At 53.3% G+C, this 23,414-nt stretch overlaps 2 protein-coding genes across 2 annotated transcripts; both read left to right on the plus strand.

Moving 5' to 3' along the window:
• Window positions 1–1,362: 1,362 nt before the first annotated feature.
• On the plus strand, window positions 1,363–13,725 carry COCSUDRAFT_66126 (hypothetical protein; the record flags this gene model as incomplete). The annotated part of the gene is made up of 17 exons (XM_005647479.1): window positions 1,363–1,596; window positions 2,033–2,200; window positions 2,847–3,013; window positions 3,548–5,507; window positions 5,840–6,147; window positions 6,529–6,661; window positions 6,883–7,013; window positions 7,291–7,441; window positions 7,861–7,952; window positions 8,344–8,565; window positions 8,820–9,098; window positions 9,425–10,256; window positions 10,552–10,639; window positions 11,070–11,183; window positions 12,067–12,221; window positions 12,693–12,800; window positions 13,291–13,725. 17 exons carry the CDS (start codon window positions 1,363–1,365, stop codon window positions 13,723–13,725), a joined length of 5,577 nt encoding a protein of 1,858 aa, XP_005647536.1.
• Window positions 13,726–20,794: 7,069 nt separating this feature from the next.
• On the plus strand, window positions 20,795–22,740 carry COCSUDRAFT_63382 (hypothetical protein; the record flags this gene model as incomplete). Its single annotated transcript, XM_005647480.1, has 6 exons — window positions 20,795–20,823; window positions 21,018–21,150; window positions 21,351–21,481; window positions 21,718–21,868; window positions 22,186–22,280; window positions 22,596–22,740. The coding sequence occupies 6 exons, from the start codon at window positions 20,795–20,797 to the stop codon at window positions 22,738–22,740; spliced, it is 684 nt and encodes a 227-aa protein (XP_005647537.1).
• Between the last annotated feature and the right edge of the window lie 674 nt (window positions 22,741–23,414).

The following is a 23,414-nucleotide window of genomic DNA, read 5'->3' on the forward strand; positions in this document are numbered from 1 at the left end:
GCCAAATTGTTCCAGAACTTGATAATGCGCCGCCACCACACACAATCAAGGGTCTGCTGATTCAACTCCTTAAGCAAGATGGCACCATGCACAGAGGTGGGGACGCCAGCAATGTCTCTCAGAATTTTCAGGTGAGAGGAGGCCAAGGCAGCCCGGCCCCGCCGGCTGTCGCCACCAGGAAGGCTGCGCAGGCCCCACACCTCACAACCGTAGGAGGCAGTCGGCGGCACACATGCATCATATAGGCGCAACAACAGGTCCTGTTCGAGGGATTCCTTCCGAGGTTGGCAATCGCGCCGTCAGCCTAATCTGGCGCGTGCATGCACCATTTCACGCAGCATCAAAGCGAGGCAAACCATCAGAACGGACTCCTGATCTGTGTTACCAATTTCTACACCAACATTGAATCAAATAGTACAGACGATGACACCTTGCGCAGGACAGAAGTATACAATCCGGGCGTCTTCCAGCAGCAAGGAGAATGCACTTTTCCAGGTAACGCTTTGGGTCTTTGTGAGAGATCTGTACCATTTGAGAGAGATCACAACTATGGTATTATTTGCTGCAATTTTGCCTACCAAGTCTTTGAGACGGGTCTTCCCTAGGGCAGTCTTAAGCTAAGATCCTTGCACACACGATCACAGTCAATGGGTGGCCACTTTTTTTCGCCATAGCATGAGCCCACACTCGCAAACATTGTTACACTTCTCAAAATGTTTGAATCATGCAACACCAACGAAATTGGGGAAGTTTAAGCCCTGGTGGTCAAGGTTCCAGCTGCTCGTGAACCTACCTTTCTATACCACCGGGTGTCCTTCCTCTGCTTTGGATCGGGCGCCATCGAGGCTCCTTGCCCTCAGTTCAAGTGTCGGGGCTGGTCTGGAATCATGTTCTTGCAGGATTCTTGCTAAGAGCCTCTGATGCCGAAACAGGCACGGAAACTGGGGATTAGCTCGCGACGCTGAAAAGGACCTCAAGTGAAAAGGAATCTTAAAGAAGAGAATAAAGGAATCATGCCCCAAGAACGACGCAGCAAGATAATCGGCTGCTCACATGACATTGGCAGCGTCCAGCGACGTTCTCAGTCATCTGTCAAAGGGAGACTCCCCAAGTTTGGGACTTCTCTCAAGAAGTGCAGTCCCAGTCCTGTAGCCTGCGCTAAGCATGGCAAAGATGAGTGCGCAGAGAAGGTACTGCAGGTGTGCCTTCCTTTCCCAAACATCATTGTGTTGTCTCCTGCGCGCTGCACCTGAACGTGCAAATGGTTGTTGCAAGGAGGAGCCATGGCAATCCTTGGTACACGATCGCCCACAGCCAAGCTCTGGCAATTTTGACAGCATGCAAGCTTTGTCATCCTTGCAAATGCCAGGATCGCAGGGCTTTGAGAAGCTGTCAATCGTGAGCACGTCACACCGGCATGTGTACCAACAGGAAGTGGACGAGCTGAGGAGGGCAGGCAACTTGAAGTGCGCGGATGATGCATATGCCGAGGCAAAGCAGCTGTTCTCTGAGGCGCTCAAACTCAAGCCGGACGCTGCGCAGCTGCTCATCAATCACGCATTCTGCCTCATCATGACAGGAGACCCTGCACGCGCGGTGCGGGCCCTGGCCTCCTTATACCTTGCGAATGCCGGATCAAGCCTATCCTTCGTGCTGCAATTGCGCATGGCAGAGCATTCGGCAGTTGCTGACGCAAGTCATCATCAGCATTTGTAATATGCATGCATGTACCATACATTCTGGCCCTTCACGTGTTGACGTAGAGCATGTCATGATGTGTGTATGCATGATATCAGCTGGTGGGAAACAGCATGCGATACATATTACCTGCGATGTGTTTCAAGGTCGAATTCACCTGTACTTCAGCCACAGGTATTGCTGCTGGTGTATTATGCTTCCGAGGATTTCCTACAGGTGAGCGTTGTAGCGAGACATCGGTGCTATCCTGATCTCTTCATTCTCCGTTTCTCGGAAGACAAACCCCTGCGGCGCCAGATCTCCAGCATCCAATCTTTCACATGTGCTTCTGCAGGACGAGGATTGCTGCGTGGCAATTGCGCTAGACCGGCGGCTGCCGAGCGCGTACCGGTGGCGGGCCACGGCTCGGCGCGACTGCGGCTGGATAGTTGGAGCGCTGGAGGACATGCGCATGGCCGCCCGCATGGCGCTCACCCCGGACAAGCACGAAGCTGCGCTGCAGGTGCGCGCCAGGTCATCTAAAAGGAGTAACGGAGAGGGTTTCGAGGGGCAGAGGGTGATTTGTACTGAAAGAGGAGCTGTCCTCTCCCTGTGGTGTTCAGGGATGAGAGCATGACAGGAAGGGAGATTGCTAGACATGTCATCTGCTGTGCTGCTTGCATTGCTTCCTGACAGGTACCAAAGGAAGTGATAGCAGGTCAGCTGCGGATCCACCCTTGCTGCATATGATTAGGCAGGTGATCACTTGTTTATACAGGCCCTTGCAAGCCCCCTTCACACAGAGCAGCAGTGCGGTGTGAACCCCTCAGAAGCGGGCTAAGCAATCTCAAGCGGGAACTTACTCATATCTGAGGCTGAGCCAGAACATTTTGGGCCTCGGCAATTCGTGTCCATGGTGGAAGGGCGTTGACCAATGTGGCAAGATGAATGACAGTTCTCTGCGCAATCTCACAACCATGCTGCATCGTGTCCGTGATACACAGGCTGCTTGAATCCCGCAGGGCCACAGTTCCTCAGGACCTAAGAATGCAGAATGCCCACCTTGAACCCACTGCAGTTAACAGAATCCTTGAAGAGGGGCGCCACGTTTCTTCAGAAGTCTCCTGGATTTTAGCGGTGCGCCTCACAGATAGTGTGATGCTCTGCAGGAAGTCAACAGGCTGAAGAAGTGGCGGGAAGGGCCGCTGGACGCGGCAAAGCAGGAGAAGGCTGCAGAGGAGTGCCGCGCTCGTGAGGCCCAGGCGGAGACACTGGCTCGGGAGGCGCGCGCGGCCGTTGATAGCATCCTGCAGCAACGACAGGCAGACCTCGCACAGTGCGTTTCTTACCCCTCTTCCTGCCGCTGTGCAGCCGCACCTGTGGTCGAACCCCACAAAAGTGCCTGTGATGGACATGAAGGCAGTGCACCTGCAGATGTTCTGGAGGGAACTGGGGCCATGCCTTTTGCTAAATCCTGCCACCCATGTGCAAGCTTGAGTCCAGCTCATGCTCTGCACAAATGGCCCGCATTTGTCAGGCCGCCGCCTCTTTGGACTTACGGGGCCCGCAAGATGTGCATGACTCATCTTTTTACTGTAGTAGACATTCTGAAACCCGCGATAAATATTTTTTTTTGTCAAAAAGGGTGAATAATTAAGACCCTATCTCCTAAAATATAATACCTGTAAAAATTTGAGACCAGATTCGGAAAGCTCTCGACAAGCCCAATCCAATTTCAAGCATGCCCCTGGTATATCTGATGTAAGGAAGACCCCTCAAAGTTGCTTTGAAAAATTTCCCTTACCGCCGAGGGTGCGGGATTTAAAATGACTACTTTAGTACTGATGATGCAAGCAACGGCGCGCGACAGGGAGCGGGCAGCGGAGCAGAATTGCCGCATGCAGATCTTCGAGGAGGCAGAGCTGCTGCTGGCGCTGCAGAAGAAAGAGAAGAGGAAGGCCAAGCTGCTGGGTGAGCTGGATGACGCAATGCGGCGTGGCGAGAACATGCAGTTTGACTTGCAACGGGGCCATGTCTTGAGCACCAAAGGCACCTTCACCACCTTCGACGACCGCCGGGATCTCCTTGAGTTCTTCAGTAAACCAAAGCCGCCGTCAAGCGCAGCTGAGTCATCGGGCGCCCAGTCAGCGTCCCAGTCAGCGTCCACCTCAGCCAAGGAGCCTCTCAGCAAGAACTTCCCCATGTCAGCGCAAGGGGAAACGCGCAGCGGAATCCGCACTCCCTGGGCCAGCGGGCTCTCACCCAGGCGATCACCGGTACCGGCCGCCTCCGAATCCTCGCGCGGCCCGCGCCGCGGATCGTCCCTTGGCCCGGCGGCTGGGTCGGCCCGGCCGGAGACGGCGCGCACCCCCGGGGACTGGGCTCCAGTGATGGACGTTGTGGAAGACAGCGATGACGAGGCGGCCAGCATGGAGGTGGAGGCCATCGGCATCGAGCTCGCCAAGCTGTCGGCCCTGAGTGTAGACAGTCTGCTCGGATCAATGCAGGATGTCGGCGACTTCCGCGCGGCTGGCATTGGCGCGGATGCTCAGTGCCGGATCTTCCCTCAGCAGAAGCTGACAGCAGCCCGCAAGGACACTGCACAAGCACAGAGCATTATACCGGCGGCAGCAGCTGCGGTGAGCGTGCATGCGGCAACCAACGTGTATGACTGTGAGACAGACAGCAGCGCGTCAGAGAATGAGGCGGATGAGCGGCCGCCTGCGGCCAGAGCAGCAACGAAGGCGGGCCGGGCTGCACTGCAGGAAGGGGATGGTGAGTCAGGCAAGGTGGCTCGGCATGGCGAGGGGAAGGGGACCGGTCGGGAGGCTGCTGCAGCAGAGAGCAAGGCTGAGGCTGTGTCTGGATCTGCGGATCAGCTGCCAGCACCTGAAGAAGACCAGCTGAGTGCAGAGGCGCAGGCAGGCAGCCGCTCATCTGATGATGGGCCCTCCGAGAATAGGTCAACGCAAGCTGCTGCGCATGCTGCAGCCGCAGCAGCGGCTGGCGGGGATGGCACATCAGGCGGCGCCTCTCTGTCTGAGGGCAGTAGGGCCCCAACCCTGTCAGGGAAGGGGGATGCAGCGTCTGAGAGCACAGGGGAAGCCCAGCAGGACAAGTCAAAGCAGTCAGGCACAGCGCATGAGGCGGCCGCCATGGCAGAGGAGGAGGTAACCCCATCGGAAACATCGTCTTCGGCAGCTGCAGGCTCCAGAACAAGGAAGAAGAAGGAGAAGCGCAAGCTGAAGACGGCAGCTGCCAAGGCAGCTGCGCAGGAAGACCAGCACAACCCGGGCACCCTTACAGAACACAGCAGCACTGCCACCCAAAGCAGCTGTCTGGCAGAGTCCAGTCAGCCAACCGGGCGCCTTGGCGGCAAGCGCTACAGGGAGGACGGGCGGGGGATTAAAAGTCAACCCATCTCTGCTGAGGACATCGTGCGCGAGGCGAACAGCGAGGGGGGCTCAGGGAGCAGTGCAGCAGGGAGCTCTGCCAGCCCGGCAGAGACACTCAAGGCGGATGAGTTTGATGAGGCCTGCATCCAGGAGCCACACAGGGGTGGCAGCAAGGTGGAGGCTACTCTTCAGAGGGCAGCCAGTGTGCTGGAGGCCCACACTGAGCAAGAGTCGGCACGGGAGGAGGCAGGGGCCAAGCATGGCGGCAGCCTGCTGGACAGTATGACCAACTTCGTGGGCAGCTGGCTGGGCATGGGCAAGAGGGGGGCACCCTCCCAGTCAGGGGCCTCTTCCAGTGGCGTCTCCACCGTGCCAGAGACCCCGAGTGGCGGCTCGACGACCCCCGACAGCAACGAGCTGCACATCACAGGCCTGGTAAGCATCGTGCTTAGCTTTGCAAGCTTGCGTCCTTGTGTCCACCAGCCTCTTTGTCTCTCCTGCACTGCCCTTGGGTAGATGTTCCTCCAGAATGAGGAGAGTGAAGGAGATCTTTCTCTGGTGGCCATCCTGCATGGTATGAAACCCAGAACTCAAAAACGAGGAATTTCGAGATTGTGACATTCACCTGGCATGCGGTGGGGTTTTCATCAGACACCGTTGCCTCTTGCAATATCTGCTCTGCATTTTTACACCCGGTTGACCCGAGACCCGACAGACCTGAGAATGGCTAATCCTCAAATGCTGATCCGCGGTGAGGTTGCCTGCAGGCGGGTGACTGCACCGCAGAGCTTCCAAGGGAGGAGGCGCGCAGGACCTTCCGGGAAGCAGTCGAGGCAGAAGCTTACGCAGAGGCCCATCCAATGGATGCCAAGGCTGCCAAGAGGTGGCGGGAGGCCGAGGAGAAGTTCCCTTTAGCACTCAAGATGTGCGACAGGATTCTGGTCGAAGACCCGGGCAGCGGCTGGGCCCTCCTGACTAGGGCAGCCTGCTTCCTGCACATGCGCGAGTTCAAATGGGGAGCCGAGGCCTACGCGCGGGCTTTGGCGGACGCGCGAAAGTTTGAGGGGCCTGCTGCGTACGTCCCCTGTGATGTTCTGCTGTAGAATCCTGATTGCGCTTCCAATTTGGGAGTTCTTAGAGGTTGTTGGTGTTCCTCTTCGTGGGGTATAAGGAGTAATTGGCAATCAAGAAAGGGACTGCATTGAAGGAGGCACACCTGCCTGCTTGCATGTGTGAAACTCTATCCTGCTGCGGTTACTGGCGTAAGCCATAATGAGGGTTTCATGTATGTCATGTGTTTGACAGTCCTCCAAAATGGGCACCACCTTAACCACTTCCCCCTCCATGTATGTATGTCCCAAGGTTTATGGCAGGCACAGGTTTGTACGTTAAGATGAGAGACCAACATCAATGCCAGTGCGCATGAGAACTGAGCTGCTTGCTGTGATGAGCGCAGGCATGCGCACATAGAGAGGATCCAGGCGGCAGTGGAGTGGGAGGTGGGAGCATCAGCTCCCAGCAAGGAACACGTCCTCAGCATGCTTGGATCCGCTCTCAAACTCAGCTCTTCTCCCCAGAGAAAGATTCAGGTCTGTAAAAAAACTGCTAGTTTAGCGCGCATTCACCTGCACACACTGTCCGATCACACAGGTTCCATGGTGCTTGCAAGAGGGTACCTGCCCAGTGGGCTAGTATGTGCGGAGGCTGGTCTGTCAATCCCGATATGTCCTGGCAGGCTGTATCTGAGGGATATTGGTAAATATGTCTCTATTGCTTGCGACTTCAACAACTGTGTCCCGTACCCCCGCAGTCCCTCCTGAACATTGCAGAAGCGCACCTGCTGTTCAAGGACCTCAAGGATGGGTGTGGGATTGTGAAGCACATCCTCTCCGACCCGAGGCTTTCGGATGACTTCAAGGCGCACATCTCCAATTGTCAGAGGTGTGTGACCGTCTTGCGCAGCTGCCAATTCCTACTGAGGCTCACAAGAAATTGGCTTTCCGGGGTGTATCCCAGTAATGTCTGCGAGCTCAGTGGAGAGACTGGTTGTTTGCATTGAGCAATGTGCAATCTGTGCCCATATTGTTGGTGCATGGGGTGTTTGTGGAAGCTCAGTGTGGTGTGCATGCATGCGCCCTCGGCTGTGATGACCAATCTGAGGGAGCAGACATGCAAGAAGGACATAATTTTGAGATGTCTGCGTGACCTTTGCTTGCAGGCAAAGGGTGTCGGAGAGGCTAAAGGCGGCAGGCAATGATCTGCAGAAGAACGAGGCCCTTTTGGATGCCAAGGTCCTTTACAGCCTGAGCTTGGACGTGGATAAAAACAATGTGAAGGCTCTCAGCAATCGAGCACTCATGAACCTGAAGGTGCCTCCTCCAAAATCCACCCCCTGGGGTACCCGTACATCTTGCAACCCTGCCCCTGCATTGCACTAGAGCATTTTGTCTCCTGTCTCATAGTGACCAGGCTGTATGCATGCTTTTGGATTTTCATGTGTCAGTGCTGCTCGCCAGAAGTGCATTCCTCTCTGCTCGTCAAATAAATTGGTGAATGCTGTTATTGTGGTCCTTGCTAGTGGGTGGCAGTGTAAGTTCTCAGCACCAGGCCCACCCTTTATTGATTCTTGCTTGAATCTGGCAAGTCCGACAAGGGTGGAATTTGGCAGCCTCCAAATGCAGCTCGTCTGCAAATGCACCTCACCTCTTGGCATGAGCGCGTGCATTGATTGACACCAGTAGTGATTGATAGTCATTATATTAAGTGGACATTTGTGGTGCTGCTGCAGCTGGGCTGGTTCAGAAAGGCGCTGGAAGATTGCACAGGTGTGATCAACAGCACAGCCGCGGACGAGGCATTGAAGGACAAGGCGCTCAGGAGGTAAGCAACCATGCACATATTGAACACGCATAGATTGTCCTTGCATGATCCAAACAGCGCTGCAAAAGCCCGTTTCTGGGAGAAGGGGAAAAAGGGCAAAGGGGAATATTGTTCCCTCCTGTGATCCTGGGGAAGTATCGTTACACAATGCTCCTGCCAATCAATGCAAGGTGCATCTGCAGACGAGCTGCCGTAATTCCTGCCCCTTTGGACTTGCCAGATTCAAGCAAGATCCAATCAGCCGCGGGCACTGGGCAAGTCTACCATCGGCAAAGCTGCCAGGCACTGCAAAGCAGGTTGCATCTCACCGTGATACGTTTGCTCATGTTGCCGCTCAGGCTGCATTCTGCACTTGTGACTAAAGTGACACATGTCTGCCATGTGTTGACAGGCGTGCGGAGGCTCACTGGTTCCTAAACCAGCCTGAAAAGGCATATGCTGACCTGCACGATCTTGCGCACAAGACTCCAGAGGACAGACAAGTGCTGGATGGGATGCGGCTGCAGCTGGATAGAGGGTATGACTATGACCCTGAAGCAAGCGACGAGTACCGTGTGGAGAAGCAGCACTCGTTCAAGCTCGTGAACCGCGACAGCGTGCCACTAGAGTACAGGTAATGACGATGCTGGTGGATAACCACTTATTACCTATGTCTCATGCTGCAGAATATAAAGTGCAATCCAGCAGTGTGAGGAAAGGGCAGCAGAAGAGCATGGAGGCATGCATGCAAAGGCGCCCGTTGACTTTCCTTCCAATTGTACTGGGGCTTTCAAGGTTTCTGTATTGAGCCAGCCCACCAGCTTCTGCAGGTGCCCATTGTTGATGGATCCATCGTCTGTAGCTAAATGTGACACTTGTGCCCCACAGGTGGGTGGATGATCTGCCAAAGCAGCAGCCAGCCCTGGACAAGTTGGGCAACCCCATGTCCGGCCGCTCGGAGCCATTCCTGGATGATGAGGCAGAAGACGGCTGCAGCTTGGAGGAGATCCAGCAGCGCATAAATAATATCACAAATGACATTGCTGCCGAATGCGCGCCGGAGGCCGGGGGGTCCGGCGCCAAGTCAGGCAACGCCAGCCCCACACGCGTCGCCTCGGGCCTCTACTCTCCGTCCTCCGAGGACTGCTCAATATCCGCCGCGCAGCCGTTCTTTGATGCCTCCACATCACTCAATGCACCCAGCACCAGGCAAGTTCGCAGCTTCAACACATCATATGAGGCGTCTCATCGATGAGTTCACAATGACACCATTGAAGACAGCCTCCTGTTCCCACCCCCAGCTATGGTTTGTGCTTTGGCGTAGGCTCTGCTCTGCTCATGCTCATCAATAGCTCCCTCTTTTGCCATGAGCCCCTTGCAAATTTTCAAACTCTGGCACACCAGCAGAGGTGGGAAGACGGTTTCTGTGTAAAATGCATGCAAGTCGTGAAGCGGGTAAGAGTGTTTTGAGCATGAGAGGGTGGCTGCTGCAGGCGTGACTCAGCGGCCGACGGCGTTCTTGGGGACGGCGACGGCGACGGCGGCGTCGGCAGCCGCTGCAGCAGCGAAGCCTCTTACTGCACCGCAGAGCTTGACACCCCGGCATTATCGGAGTATTCAGAGGCGCCGTTTGGGAAGTGTGAAGAATCCGGAGAGCCGGATGCCGCAGCGTTGCCTACCGCCGACGGCAGCCGCCGCGCATCAAGCGAGTGCGGCTCGGCGGCTTCGCGCGCGCAGCTGTCGCCCTTCGACAGCCCCAGCGAGATCAGCGCCGCCGAGGATGATGGCAGCGACTCGGACAACAAGCCAGCTACCCGGCGGACTTCCACCCTCTCCTTCAAGCAGGCCCCCGGCTTCTCCTCCCTTGAGCAGGACACCGACGCCGCGGCCGACGGCAGCCAGCCTGACGGGAACCCCGGCGCATCAAAGCCGGGAACCCTGCCGAACTACCCCCGCGGCAAACCCCTGGCTTTCCAACACCCGGGAGTGGGACCGAAGCGCAGCGTGGACACTGGGTCACCCGCCAATGACTCGCAGCACATGGCCACTCTGGCGGCCGCGGCTGCGGCGCTGGCCGCGCCGGGCCCCTCCTGCAGACGGGGGGGTGTAAGCTCGCGCCCTCAGCCGCGGAACACCGGCAGCCCGCCGCGGGGCTCTGCACCTCAGTTTGGTGGACCACAGCGCGGATTCCCAAAGCCTCCCTCCCCCGTCGGAGCCCGGCAGCCGGAGGCACGGCCGCAGCCACGGCGCGTGTCGGGGCTGCGCGGAAACTTCTTTGAGAATGACGGCCGGGGACTCTACTCCGACTACGAGCCGGTGCACAAGGTACATCGCCAAATTCATTGCACCATAGTCCAGTAAGAAAAAATTCACTGGACCTTCAGGTGCCAACCTGACCTGCTACTGATGAAGGACTTGGTAGGGTAGGCAGGGATGCAATTCCCAGGCGTGGCTCAGTGATGGGAATCAAAACATAGAAAATGATTCACCTCTTGCAAATGTGGTGCTATGTGGCGTCTTTTCTGGGGCATCTTTGATCTTTGCCTGATTCTAAAAATCCCAAAATGAAGCAGCCGTATTCTTGAAGGAGTCTGAGCTACCGGTTGGTTGTTGTGTGCAGGACCCAGTGCGTGACAAGTTCTCTCAGGAGATGGCAATGCGCTTCTTTGACCAGGGCATGAAAGCTTACAAATATGGGAGACTTGAGGGTGAGCGCCTTTGATGCTTGCCATGCTGTGTTTCCTCTTGCTGGCTGCGTAACAGAACCACACACCTGAATGGAAAGATACTCTATTGTTTGGAAAGCCCGGAGGCATGCAGACTGTAGAGCGTCTATAGTTCTGGCCGGCATCCTGGCAAGTGTCTTTGGGCTAAGGGCGAATGGGACATAGGATTATATATATCACTTTCTCCAGTCCCTGGCAGCCAGATGAGCCCTACATCTGTAGCACGCCGAAAGAGAAGCCTGGTCAATGTTTTGGGACTTGTGTGTGCTGTGCGGCGCAAAGCTTCCCCAAACAAATATTTGGGGCTTAGGATTCAAGGCTGTTCATGACCCTTCACCCCGAATTGAAAATATGTTGCATAAGCCCCTTGAAAATGAAAATGTAGTTTTAGAGTGTATGTGTGGGTTCCCAGAGGCGAAGCAGGCTCTGACACACGCCGTCAAGATGCTGCATCCGGACCATGATCGCCTCCGACTTGCCTGCACAACGCTTGGCAAGTGCTGCCTGGATCTCCACGATACCGACGGTGAGCCCATTTGCCAGTACTTGGCATTGCCTTTTCAATATCACAAATGTGATTCCGCGCTTTTCCCGCCAGGGGCAAGGTGCGGATGCAGACAAAACTGCATGTCAAGGCTGCCAGAAGCCTCCCCTTTGTTATATGCGCCAGACCTAAGATCATCCCAATCAGCCGTAGGCATGCTGCTCAGTATTTGTAAGCCGGCCGCCATTTGGGCCCGCCTTCTGCATGAAGGTCAGCAATCTATTGCAGCAGATTGGGATGACGAGATGTCCAAGGTGGCCTGGTCTGTGCCAGATGGGTTTTCCGGCAGGGCATGTAGAGCGGTAGGTGCTTTGCAAGTCCTGCGGACGCTTGAATTATTTGTTTTGCATGGCAGCACCATGGCCCACCAAGGGGCGTGCTCTGTGCTGCTGGCTGTGTTTCAGGCGTGGTGCATACTTGACCCCTCCCAAAGTCATCCTTCCTGCAGCCAGATGCCTGGAATCAGAAGTGTGAGGCCTCCAGCTGGAACGGCCATGACACCGCCTGCTGTTTCCAGAAGGACATGAGCGCACCCGTGGCAGTGTGCGCCGCAGGCATGCGCCGGCAAGCTCAACACAATAATGCTGATGAACGGTCCCGGTCGAGAGGAAAACAAACTGCTCCTCTGGTCGTTAGTAAGCAGATGACCTCAAGATGGGGCACCCTGTTACAGCAGGCATACCAGTGATGCGTAAAAGACAGGCCTGACTCGGGCAAAGGCGCACTGCAGACACTTGAGCATTGCGAGACAGGACGTGGGCAAAATACCTTCACCTGCACACGAGCTTTCTACTGCTCGGGTGAAAGCGCTCACGTGAATTTCAGATTCAAATTTGAGTTGACATTCAAATTCTGGGGCGCGCAGGCGCGCTGTTGGCGCTCACAAGGGCGACGCGGCTGTTCGAGCTGCAGGCGAGGACGCACCCGGCTAGGGAACATCCGATGTTTGTAGACAGCATCGATCAAGCATTCGCGTGCCACCACGAGGTCCTGCGCCACGTCGGCCGCCACAAAGAAGCGGTGAGCGCCATGTTTGTGTCACGAATTCCTGTGGTCATTATTAATCATGACGACGCCTAGAGGGGGCCCCCTGTCACAGCATGCATAGCAGGGATGCGGAAAAGACAGTCCTGTTGGGAGGAGAAGTTGCTGCAGATTCTCTCAGAGTCAATGTGCAGAGCAGGGGCCCACACCTCGCTGATGCCACGAATGCTGATGCCGCAGTGTCGACCTGAGAAAGTACTTCACTTCACTGAAATAAATAAATAAGTGAAAACAAGGTATATTGTGTATCTCTTTTGATCCCCGTTCCGGCTGGCGGGGCGCAGTACAAGTACTGAACACTGTGCCACCGGGGTATTGGGTATTGCTTGGATCTTGCGAGTCCAAAGGCTTTGTGGTAGCCTATTGTCTGCAGACGCTTCTTGCCTCTTGTCAGGAAACGCGTGTGGTGGTGCTAAGGGCAAATGTCAGGGGTTATGTGATGTGCAGATGGAGACGTTGACAGCTGCCCTGAAGCTTCACAAGAACTGCCACATCTGCCGGGAGCTGCGCGCGCTGAGGCACTTGCAGAGGGGCAGTCCGGACGTCGCTGTTATGGTGAGCTGAGTCTGTGTCTTCATGAGTGTTGCAGAATTTTTACATCCTTAATTAGTATTCCCTGGGTCAAAGAGGCGCTGTGAGCAGTCAGAAAAATGCAGCTGCGTGGGCACCATTTGCACAGTGCAGAGCTCAGAATGTGTGTGTGTGCTTGTTTCTCTGCACCTAGGTCCCGTGCATTACTGTACCTTACCCTAGGGGCTGATGAAGCCTGGCCAACCAGGGGTTTAAGCGTGCCAGGGGAGATATGCAGACGTTCAAATATTGCGTCTTGCTGACTCGACCGCATCACCACTCTCTTTAAAATAGTTTTCTATGTTGCGTCCCAATCCGGCAAGTGCACTGGGGCCATCTGTCGCTCAACCTGTTTGCATTCTGAATGTCCATCTGGGTGCATTTGGTTTGGGAGCCCAAGGGTGTAATCGATCAGCATTCCTAAGCTCACCGAGCGTCAAAAATACAAACGCTTGTTTCTTTGTGTGCTCTGCAGGATCTGGAGAAGCTGTACACCCTGCTGCCCTCTCACATGTGCCAGACAGAGGCCATCGGCGAGATCCTGGCGGTGACAAAATCCATCGCCGAGGAAAATGCGCGTAAGGCGCGCATGGCCGCGCGGCGCGCCCAAGCCGCCGGCAAAAAAGCCGGCCCGGCCGCCTCGCGGGAGCAGCCGCATCAGCACTCGGGGGACGGCGCGGCCCAAGACAAGGCCCCCGCCGCCAAAGCCGGCCCAGCTGCCTCGCCCGCACACCAGCATCAGCACTCGGGGGACGGCGCCTGCAGCTGCAGCGTGCGGCACATGCTGCAGCACGCGATCAGGACTGTTGGGCAGAAAAACAGGCAGATGAGGGCGAAGGAGGAGGCCCGCGCAGCGCGCAGCACGCAATGGGAGCCGCCTTCTCGCGGCGGCGGCATCGGGTTCAGATGAGCGGAGCCATGGAGCAGTGGTGCTGCCGCCTGTAATTGTCTCAGTCTGCATAGGTGGGTGTCATCTAATGTGCTCCATCCGGGAGGCCCAGAACAGAAAAGTGCCGGTAGCGGTGGCGGGACCATCGGGTTCAGCTGAGGTCAGCCTTGGTGGGCACCTACAGAGCTAGCAAAGGCGCATAGAAGGTGCTGCATGGGGAGGCTTCAGGTTGAGGAGGGTCAAGTTCGTTTGGAAGTGCCTCAATAGAGAAGAGCAGTGCTGCTACGGCGCTGTGTGTGTCTCAGCCTGCGGAGATGATTGTAGATTGCTGCGGCTCTTATTTCGTAATTATCCGGACATGCCACAGTGGATACTGCTGGCAGCAGGGTCTGGATTGAGAGGCAGAGATGCTGCCATTCCTCAGAAGTCCTGTCAGCTTCCACACACCTGTGTGCGATGATGACGTGGCACTCTTGAGGAGAGCAAAGCGGCTGGCACTGCTCTTAGTAGAACTGGTGTCTACAAATTGGAAAGGGACAGCATTAGGCAGCAGTGAAAAGCTGGGATATATCAAATGGATTCGTCACAGCGGTTGCTTGCACGATCACAGCGATTGCTTGCATGAAACATAAGGGCAGGACTCTGCTTGCGCAGGTATAGCATTTTCAATGCGCAACATAATATTTATAGGTAGGTCAGGTGAAATACGGCAGTTCCTTTGCATCGTTGGGCACTGATCTGTATGCATTGAAGGCGCTGTGAGCAATTTAGGTAGGCGTGCCAGACTGTTTGCATGCTTCATGTAGGTATAGGCAAAGCATGTATAAACTTATGTATGCAGTGGCACATGAGGTTTCTTTGCCCACCTGCAATGTGTTTAATATGTGCCGCTAGCACGCCGAACCTGACTGCCTGTTACAGATCTGCTTCTAGAACACAGACATCAAACATGACAAGTTGGAGTCCGTAGGGTGAGCTGAGTGAGTCAATTTGCGCATCCCTTTGAGGGTCTGTATCAGAGCCTAGATCAGCAATATGTCAGTGTGCATAGCTGTGTAGGTTTGCAGCATCATTTATGAGTGCCCTAGCCTGCATCCAAGGGGTAGGATTAGGGCAGCCTTCAACTGCAGCTTGTCTGTAGGACGCACCGTGCCTCTTGGCAGGAAAAGGGTGTAACATAATAATATAATATATTATAGTATATTATATAATAATAACAATAACAATCCTGCATGCAACCCCGTGAAGGGCAGGACTTCCCAGGGTGAGTTTGAGCCTTGCAATTGTGCATCTCGCTCAAATTGATCAAGTGATGCATGCATGCGCATGTGTAATCGCCTGTTAACATAGAGGGTGTGTGTTTGTCAAAGAGCAAGACTGTGAGACCGACCCCTTGAAGGGCAGATCCGCTTTCTTCCGGCAGGCTCTAATGAGGAGAGCATTGCAGATGTCTTCAGATGGCGGTGACTTGACCTTTGTCATCGGAGTACTCATGCTTGAAGGCCTCATGAATGTATGATACAGGTTTTCTTAAAGTTCGCGCACAGGCTCTTGCAATGGATTAGAAACCGATTCAATTGTGATTGAACATTGGCGAAGGTCACGGGTTGCTTCATCCCAGGAGCACAAACTTCTCAGTAAGGGCCTCTACTTCATGTTCAAGGGAACTTTCGTTATAGATTACGACCGGAACGTCAACAGGCATCTCGGAGACGTAAGGGAATAGCTGTGGCTTTAGTGACCTTTTTATTGTGCCTCGACACTCAAGATTTATATCAAGACGATTGTACTCTCACACCAACCAACATCGTTTTGCTTCGGGACGCCAGAGACTCTGGGAGCACAATAGAGACTGATTACCAGGTTTCTATCCAACTCGGGGTGATATTTCATCGAAGGTGCCATCGTGAAATGTGTGTTCGATGGAATATCCTGATATATCAGAAATATTGGCTTGGTCGAAGACAATGACATCGTCGAACAGTGTTGTTTCGACGTTTCCTTTTGCCGCCATCCTGTGCGTTCGGCGCATCGCAACAGTGCGAGTGCCCTATTCCAGGAGAATGAATTAGGGCATATCACAGGAGAATGCATATAAACAATCTTAATGTTACTTGCCTTCATATCACCGGTCAGATCTGCGTTAAAAGGTCCTCGGAACCCTACCATCGTGAGGCCGGTGGCCCGCACACCACTTCGATCACCCAAGGCAAGGTCTTCAAAGGTGGCAAGGTGTACACTCATTTTCTCGTAGTACAATGTGTCAAGCTAATCGATTAGCTGCACATTGTCACGTCTCGGACGCTGACTAACACGTCCTGTCACCCCGTCACAGGCCCAGCGTAGGACTTGCTGGCTAGGCAGTTTCCCAGCAGCTCGAGCTCTCGTTAGTTACATTCGATTCCGCCCTCCCTCGACAACATCTGCCCGATGCAGGCAAGCGCTTCAAACACCTTTTTTATCCTATAAATCAGCAGATCATCGTTCTTGATTTTGTCGCAGAATTGCAGATCTCCAGAGTGACATGCATTGCGGGATTAAGACATCGTTACAGGGAGAGTTGCCCAAGTGCAGCCATGACATCAGCTGGTGTGCTCAGGCAAGTGATTGTCCCGGAAAAGGCATAGCCGATGAAGCGCGCCGCACCTTCAGGCGAGGGCAGAAGATTGACCCCTGGCAAAGGACTTATTTTCGACAAGAACTCCTGATCTCCAAAGCCCGCTTTGAGTGGGATGCAGAAGGGTACATCATGAGGGCATGCGAGCAGGAGGCCAGGAAGCCAGGCCCTCACAGGGAGGCTGCAGGGGAGTTCAAAAGAGCGCTCAAACTGTGTGACAAGGCTCTGGCAATCAATCCGGGCCCTCAATGGGGTGTACCTCAACAGGGCAGCTTGCTTTCTGCGCCCGCGAGACTACGAGGGAGCTGCCAAGGCCTACGAGCATGCTCTGGCAGAAGGGCGGGAGTTTCACCAGGCTGCAGCGTGAGTCCTTTCCACCTCTTAGTCATGTACAAGATCTGTAGATCCTTACTTTTCTCGTGCTTTGTTGCTATGCCTGCAAGCGTGAGTCTTCTCAAGTTCACAGCACAGTACTTGCTGCTTTACATGCATGCATTTGGAGGAAGAGTTAGACCATGCAGTATCTCATGTGTAGAATTGGAATGAGAGTCGTGATGGGCGTGCTTGGTCGGCACTAGATCTGCAGGATCATGCAAGGCATCTTACTTGGTTCTTCGCTCTCAGCCATGTCAGCCAGTGATTGATGTGTAGAGCGCAGGCATGTGCACATGGAAGGGCTGATGGCTGCAGTGGAGAGGAAAATGCTGGCGGATGAGCCCCGGCAAAGAGTTGTCATTTCCCTGCTACAGTCTGCCCTGAAGCTCAGCTCGTCACCAGAGCGACAAGTGCAGGTCAGCACTCCTAGCCGTGTCACAAATCTTTCCCACTGGAAACCCTTTGCACATAACAGATACCCACAGCGCCTGGGGAAACACTAGATACTAGATATACTAGTACTATATATATATATTGGACAGGGATCACAATTCGCCCCTCATGTGAGTGTGGGTGCAGATTCATGTACCTGGCCTGCCCTCTTGTCTTTCATGCTCCAGGTTCAATTCCGTTAGAAGCGCTGCTGTCTGTGCAGGCACTCTTTGGCCTGATCAATGCACATCTAAACTTCAACGACGCATCCTCTGCTGCAAGGCTTTCCCAGTCCCTGTGCAGCAGCCCAGCCCTCCTGACTGCTTATAGTTCAAACATCGCATGCCAAGACCGGTATGCTGGTTCCTCGTCACCTAAGCCTTCACATATACCGCTGCATGTCTAGCATGCATTTGCAACTTTCTTAACTTGTGTTGAGTGCCAGAGAGTGGCACTATTTTGAAGGATCCGTGGAAAGGTGAAGGCATGCATGCCGAGGCATGGGCATGTACCCTGCCATCTTATACACATTAAGTTGCTCACCCCTTGACTATGGGGTACGATATTAGTTATGCACCCTCACTGTGTGCGCAATGCTGACACAGCATGTGCACATGTGCAGGCAAAGGCTATCAGGAGAATTCAGGTTGGCAGGCGGTAGTCTCATTGAGGAGGGGAATCTAGAAATGGCTGAGGAGATGTACAACCTGTGCATGGAGATGTGCCCATTCAATGGAAAAGCACCGTGCTCACATGAATCTGCAGGTGCTGCGCGGCCACCCTCTGCTTCACTTCATGTGATCAGATCACTCAGATGTCTCTGCGGTGCATCTTGTCAATTTGCCAGCTGTCATTGCTTGCGTACACGCACAAACAACGTCTAAAACAACCCTCCTTATTTTCTATATGGCCACTTTTGCCAAGAGGGGAAACTCTCGGTATGCCCAGACGTTGCCCTGTCCAAAACAAGCTTCTGACAGGTATAAAGCTCAATATTTGGGGCTAGGGATTCTAGTGTAAGGTTTAGGGCTCATGTTTATCACCCTGACCCTAACCTAAATATGAAGCTCAAAGCCCATGTGTTCAGCATGTACTGATGAACTATTGGTGCTGTAACAGACGAAGCTCTACAGGGAAGCTGGCGCGGATGCCACTGCAGTGATGAGGTGCTCTCGTGACACCGAGTTGCTCGACCAAGCACGCAAGAGGTGCAACCCAGTGCATCACTTCAGATAACAAAGGCGCAGCTCTATTTTCAATATCATCATTACACCCCCCTGCTGGTGGGCCCAAGACTGCAACTGCCGAGTGCTTCTATGACTGAAGAACCCGTTGCATGGGCAGGCAAGCAGAGGCGTACCTATCTCTGGGCAATGCTATTGGCGCATGTGCAGATCTGGGCAATATCAAGCACAGAAGGCAGCAGGAGCTCTGCTGCCTAGGAGTGACATTGGCCACGCAAGCTGTGACTGGTCAAAGGACCAGGAGCAGAAGTCCATGCAGCAGGTCAAGACCACCCAAGCGTGCGAGATCTGGCTCTAGAACTGGCAGTGATTTGTGCACGTGCAGCCACAACACATGATCCAGGGACCCTACTTTTTTATTTTTGTATATTCAGCTTGAAGCTGCAACAGTCGCTGTCAAAATCCGTCCCTTAGTTTTGAAAGGGTTTGCTAAGGACGGTCCCTCAGCAGTCGTGCAAGAAGGTGTAGACCTGTAGGCTGCAATGATGCATTCAATGTTTGCAACTTGACAAGGCTGCAAGCCTCTGCATGTCAGCCCCGGGTTCCGGCTGCAGACGGACCTGAGTACTGTATATGCCCTATGGCCCTCTGGGCTCTGGGTTCGCCACTCATAAAAATTATTAATATTAACTCAGGCGTGCTCTGCAGGCTTTTGAAAGAAAATTTTTGTGATGGATTCTGGATTTATCATGGAGCATGTACTCCATGCAGCTAGCTTGGCAGAAACATTGGAAAAGGCTCAGCCGATGACTCAAAGTTAGTGTCAGAGTAGGGATCGCCTGTGCAACAACTGTACACACAACAACTCCACATGGCAATGTCAAGATATTCTTATTTCTGTCTCCACAACCTTTAAGTAACCTGGGTTACTTAAAGGCCCCACAATTGATCATCAACCAGCCTATGGCACTTGCAGAGATGCTAGCAATGCATACATGCATGGCCTGTGTGACTTCTGAAATTCCTTGAAATGACCTCAGAATGTTTGTTGTTCCTGTTTGTGATTGGACTACAATTTAATGCTGATCACAGACCCTGTGCGGCCCACACAGAAGGCTTAAATCCCTCTGTACCCTAGCATGCAAGGGACTTGCATAAACAGAAAAGCATCATGTCAACAAGATATATTTTGACCAGATATTATTATTTTACTGTCGAGGATTGACAAGGGACCCCATTTAAGCTGTGTAAGTTGCATGATAAAACCCTGTGTGTACCAGGATCCTGACCAAGACGCTATTTCGTTTCTAGGCATCAACCATCGAAGCTGTCAGGCTACCTTCACGCTTCATAGATACTTGATATAAGGTGAAGATACATACTAAATTTCAGATAATTCTTCCTGAGATCCTACCTGGCTGAGAGTCAGGGTTATCTCTCGCATCTTAGTTTCCTTGCGATCGTGGCATTCATCGTGGAGATCACAGCAAATATTTGCTCCTTCAAATCCTGTCGTCACACATATATATATATATTAGTTCATGCTGTGCAGTGTCATCAGCTTGCTGATTCGGGCACCTGCCCCATCTATTCCTTGGAGGGTTACCAGAACTTCTAAGGAGGCTTCTTCTTTCACCCTTTAATCGCCCGATCCGCACAAAGCGGCGATCAGTACGACCCAGGTGCGCACGAGCACCAATCGATATTGACCGTGCTTCCATACATAGTAGCATCAGCTGCTGCTAAGTGGCCAATGAGATTAAGTGAGATAGTGCCAGAGTAGTGTGCAGGGGACTGAATTGGGCCCAAAGGAGTAGAGTAGCTGGAGAACTCCACATTCCCTGCGTGCTGATGTACGTGCCACTGGCAGCGGACGGATGAGAAAGGCAAGTTTTTCCTCCAGTGGTCTGCAGCTCTATTCCTGCACCTCTTTGCCAGCATCTCGAGTTTGCATCTTCCAATACATTCACCAGAACATATGTCAGCTGGCCATGAGTGCCATCCTTCTAATACAACAGCTCCGTCGGTGCTGTTCTCAACCGAGTTCTTGAGACCGAGTCATGAAGTCCCCATGACTGCAGACCGCAGTCTGCATCTTCCAATGATCCCCCATGACCAAACTTGACCCTGTCACAGGAGAAAGATTATGCTGGAGAGGACATAGTCAGGGAGGCTTGCAGTGCATTCAGGCAAGGTTCACGGAGGGAAAAGGAATTGAAGCATCACGTCAAGAATGCTGAGCACGCCATCTCATCCCCCAGCCCTGGCAGTGAGTACACAGCGAGCGGTGTGACAGATACTGGCAGGCACTCCAATTGTACCCAACGCCGGATCCTTAAATTGGAGGCTTATGAGAATTTCAGGAAGGCACTGGAGCTCTGCGACACAGCTCTGGAAGTCAACCCATGCATTGGCTCGGTCTACCTGATAAGAGCAGCCTGCTTCGTGCATCTTGATGACCTTCCTTCATATGCCAAGGCATATGAGCATGCTCTGGCGGCCAACCGGCAGGTTGATCAGACCCGTGGGTGAGTTTTCTTCAAATTGCTGCCATTTTGTGTGCCGTGACTAATTGCTGCTTTACTTGTACAGCTGCTGTCTCAGTAGATGGATGGGTTGCATGAATCTTGCTCTGTTGAGTCCTTCAGAGAATGGTCAGTTGGCCAATGAGAGGGTATGTACCGGCTGTGCTGTGCTGGGCGCAGGCATGCGCATGCAGACTTCATAATGGCGGAGGTCACGAGAGAGATGCGTCAGCCAAAGCCTCAAGAGGAGGCTGTCGTGTCGCTGCTGCAGTCCGCCCTGAACCTGAGCTCTGCACCTGATAAGATTGGGCAGGTACGAAATCTTGCCAATTGTATCTCACCTAAGTTTCGTGGTTTGTAAATTTGCTTATCATGTATCATTGCCAAATTGCCCAGGGGAATATCTTTCTCAGCCTGTGGCAGAATAATGACTGCTCGAGCTGAGAGCTTCCTTCTGCATGTCTGTCTTCAAGTGCTCTTATTCTCAGGGATCCAGGTGACTGCTTTCTGCAGGCACTATATCGCTTGATGGCTGCACATATGCGATTTAAGGGCCCATCATCAGCAGCAGGGGGGTTGGGGGACATGTACAATTTCCCAAGCCTCCTGAACCCCTTCAAGAATGACATGCCGAACTGGCAGAGGTATGTCCAGTGTCCAGTTAACCTAGGAGCGCTGAATTTTGTGCCCTGCCATGCATGCCTCAGCTGACTCGCATGGTTTGAGAAGGTCACCTGTACATTGTCAATTGCAGTGTTGACATAAATCGATTGCAATTGCGAGAGGATTGGCACCATGCGCAATGCAGCTTTTTTCATTTGCGTAGAGAAGCACAAATGAGGGCTTTCCCTGTAGTGTCAGCGTGGGCTGTTATGTGCAGGGAGAAAGTGTCAGAGGGATTCAGGTTAGCAGGCGACAAGATCCTGCAGGATGGGGCCTGGGAGCAGGCGAAGCTAATGTACAGCCTGAGCCTGGACATGAATCTGTGCAATTTTAATGCCCTGTGCAACCGCGCTCACATCAACCTGGAGGTGTGTTCTTTGCTTTGCTGCCACATGCCACTTCTGCTTTGCTTTAGGCAAGGCTGTTCCCCTTTGCTAAAGGTCATTGTGCTGTAACACCACTGCTGTCTGCACTCAATTTCAGCGTTTCCATAGAAGATGGGTTGCTGTACTTTATGAACTTCCTGCAGAGGGGTCTGTACTATTTTGCCAAGTTCAATCAAGAGGGAGGCATAGTAAAGCTTCTTAGGTGGTGTGTGGTAGGCAGTGCTGGTTTTTTCTAGGGTTTTGCAGAAGCTTCAGCCTGTGTGCTGCATGGCTGAAAACTTGGTCTGGGGCTGTGACAGCTGAAGTTTTACAAGGAGGCTGCAGCCGATGCCACCGCGGTGATCTCAGCCAGAGGAGGCGGCAACAAGGCAATGCTTGATGACGCACGCAGGAGGTGACGAGGAATAAGTTACCGTGTGCAATGACACTGAATAGCTCAGCAAAATCCGTGACATAAGCGCTGCCTTGCATTTCTGTGCATTCTCCCTAGCATAATTGACAACGCAGTCTCACACTAACGACTCTCATGACTTTTGAAAAGATGCGGAAGGCCATGTGCATGGAAAGATCATGTGCTCAGCAAAATTACCTTTGATACGTGTTCATCGTCAGTGACTTCAGATGCTTGTGAGCATGCAGATGCAGCTGTCTCCCAAAGAGCATTATGTAGTGTTTAGTAACCGCTGAGTACATTTGCATGCATGTGCAGGCGTTCTGAGGCGTACCTCTGGCTGGGCAAAACTCTCAACGCATGCGCTGACCTGAACAGTGTCAGGAACAAATCCCATGAAGACGTTGTCCGCCTGGGGTTACTAGTGGCCACTCAAGCTCTTGACGGGTGGAAAGGCGCGTAGCAACACACAGTGCAGCAGTAAGACTGTGCACAGCAATTGATGTTTTCAGGAAACTCTAAACTCTGAAATCTTTAGAGTCCCCTGAGAGTGTGGTCTAAAGGGGGATAATTTAATGCAGCGCTGCCTGGGCCCCAGACAGTTCTTTCGGATTCAGCAAAACACTGCTTCACACAGATCTGGTATTCACTGCAGGTGCAGGCTTTAGCCAGCTGCAAGCCCTCAAAAATTCACATTTTTATACTTTGAACAATATGCTTTTCCTGCCAGAGGCAATGTGCGCATGTGTCTGCAGACAAGCTGCTGTCCTGCCATGCGACACAGAAACTCAGGCTCTGCTTTGAAGCTTCTCAAGAGGAGTATGATGCACAGGAGGATGCGATCAGATGCGAGATGTTAATCCACCGTGGCTGAGTTTCTGCCTTCGCTGAGTAATTTGTGCCTTTTTGTGAAATCTGTTCAGCTGAACGCCCAAGTGGTGACTATTTTGTTATGATGCATTGCATTTGCTGGTAGCTCTGGTCGATCTTTGTGCTACTTATAAGTGCTGTGCCGGACTGCCAGTGGCAGGGTTGTTTGGGCTTAGGGCTCTGCTCTGCTGCCCATTGGCATGCAATTGCGGCAGTGCTTTGCCTCTGTGCAATTTAAGGAGTTTTCTTCGAAAGTGTGACCAAGGC

Source organism: Coccomyxa subellipsoidea (genome assembly GCF_000258705.1).
Source record: "Coccomyxa subellipsoidea C-169, whole genome shotgun sequence".
Lineage (NCBI taxonomy): Eukaryota > Viridiplantae > Chlorophyta > Trebouxiophyceae > Coccomyxaceae > Coccomyxa > Coccomyxa subellipsoidea.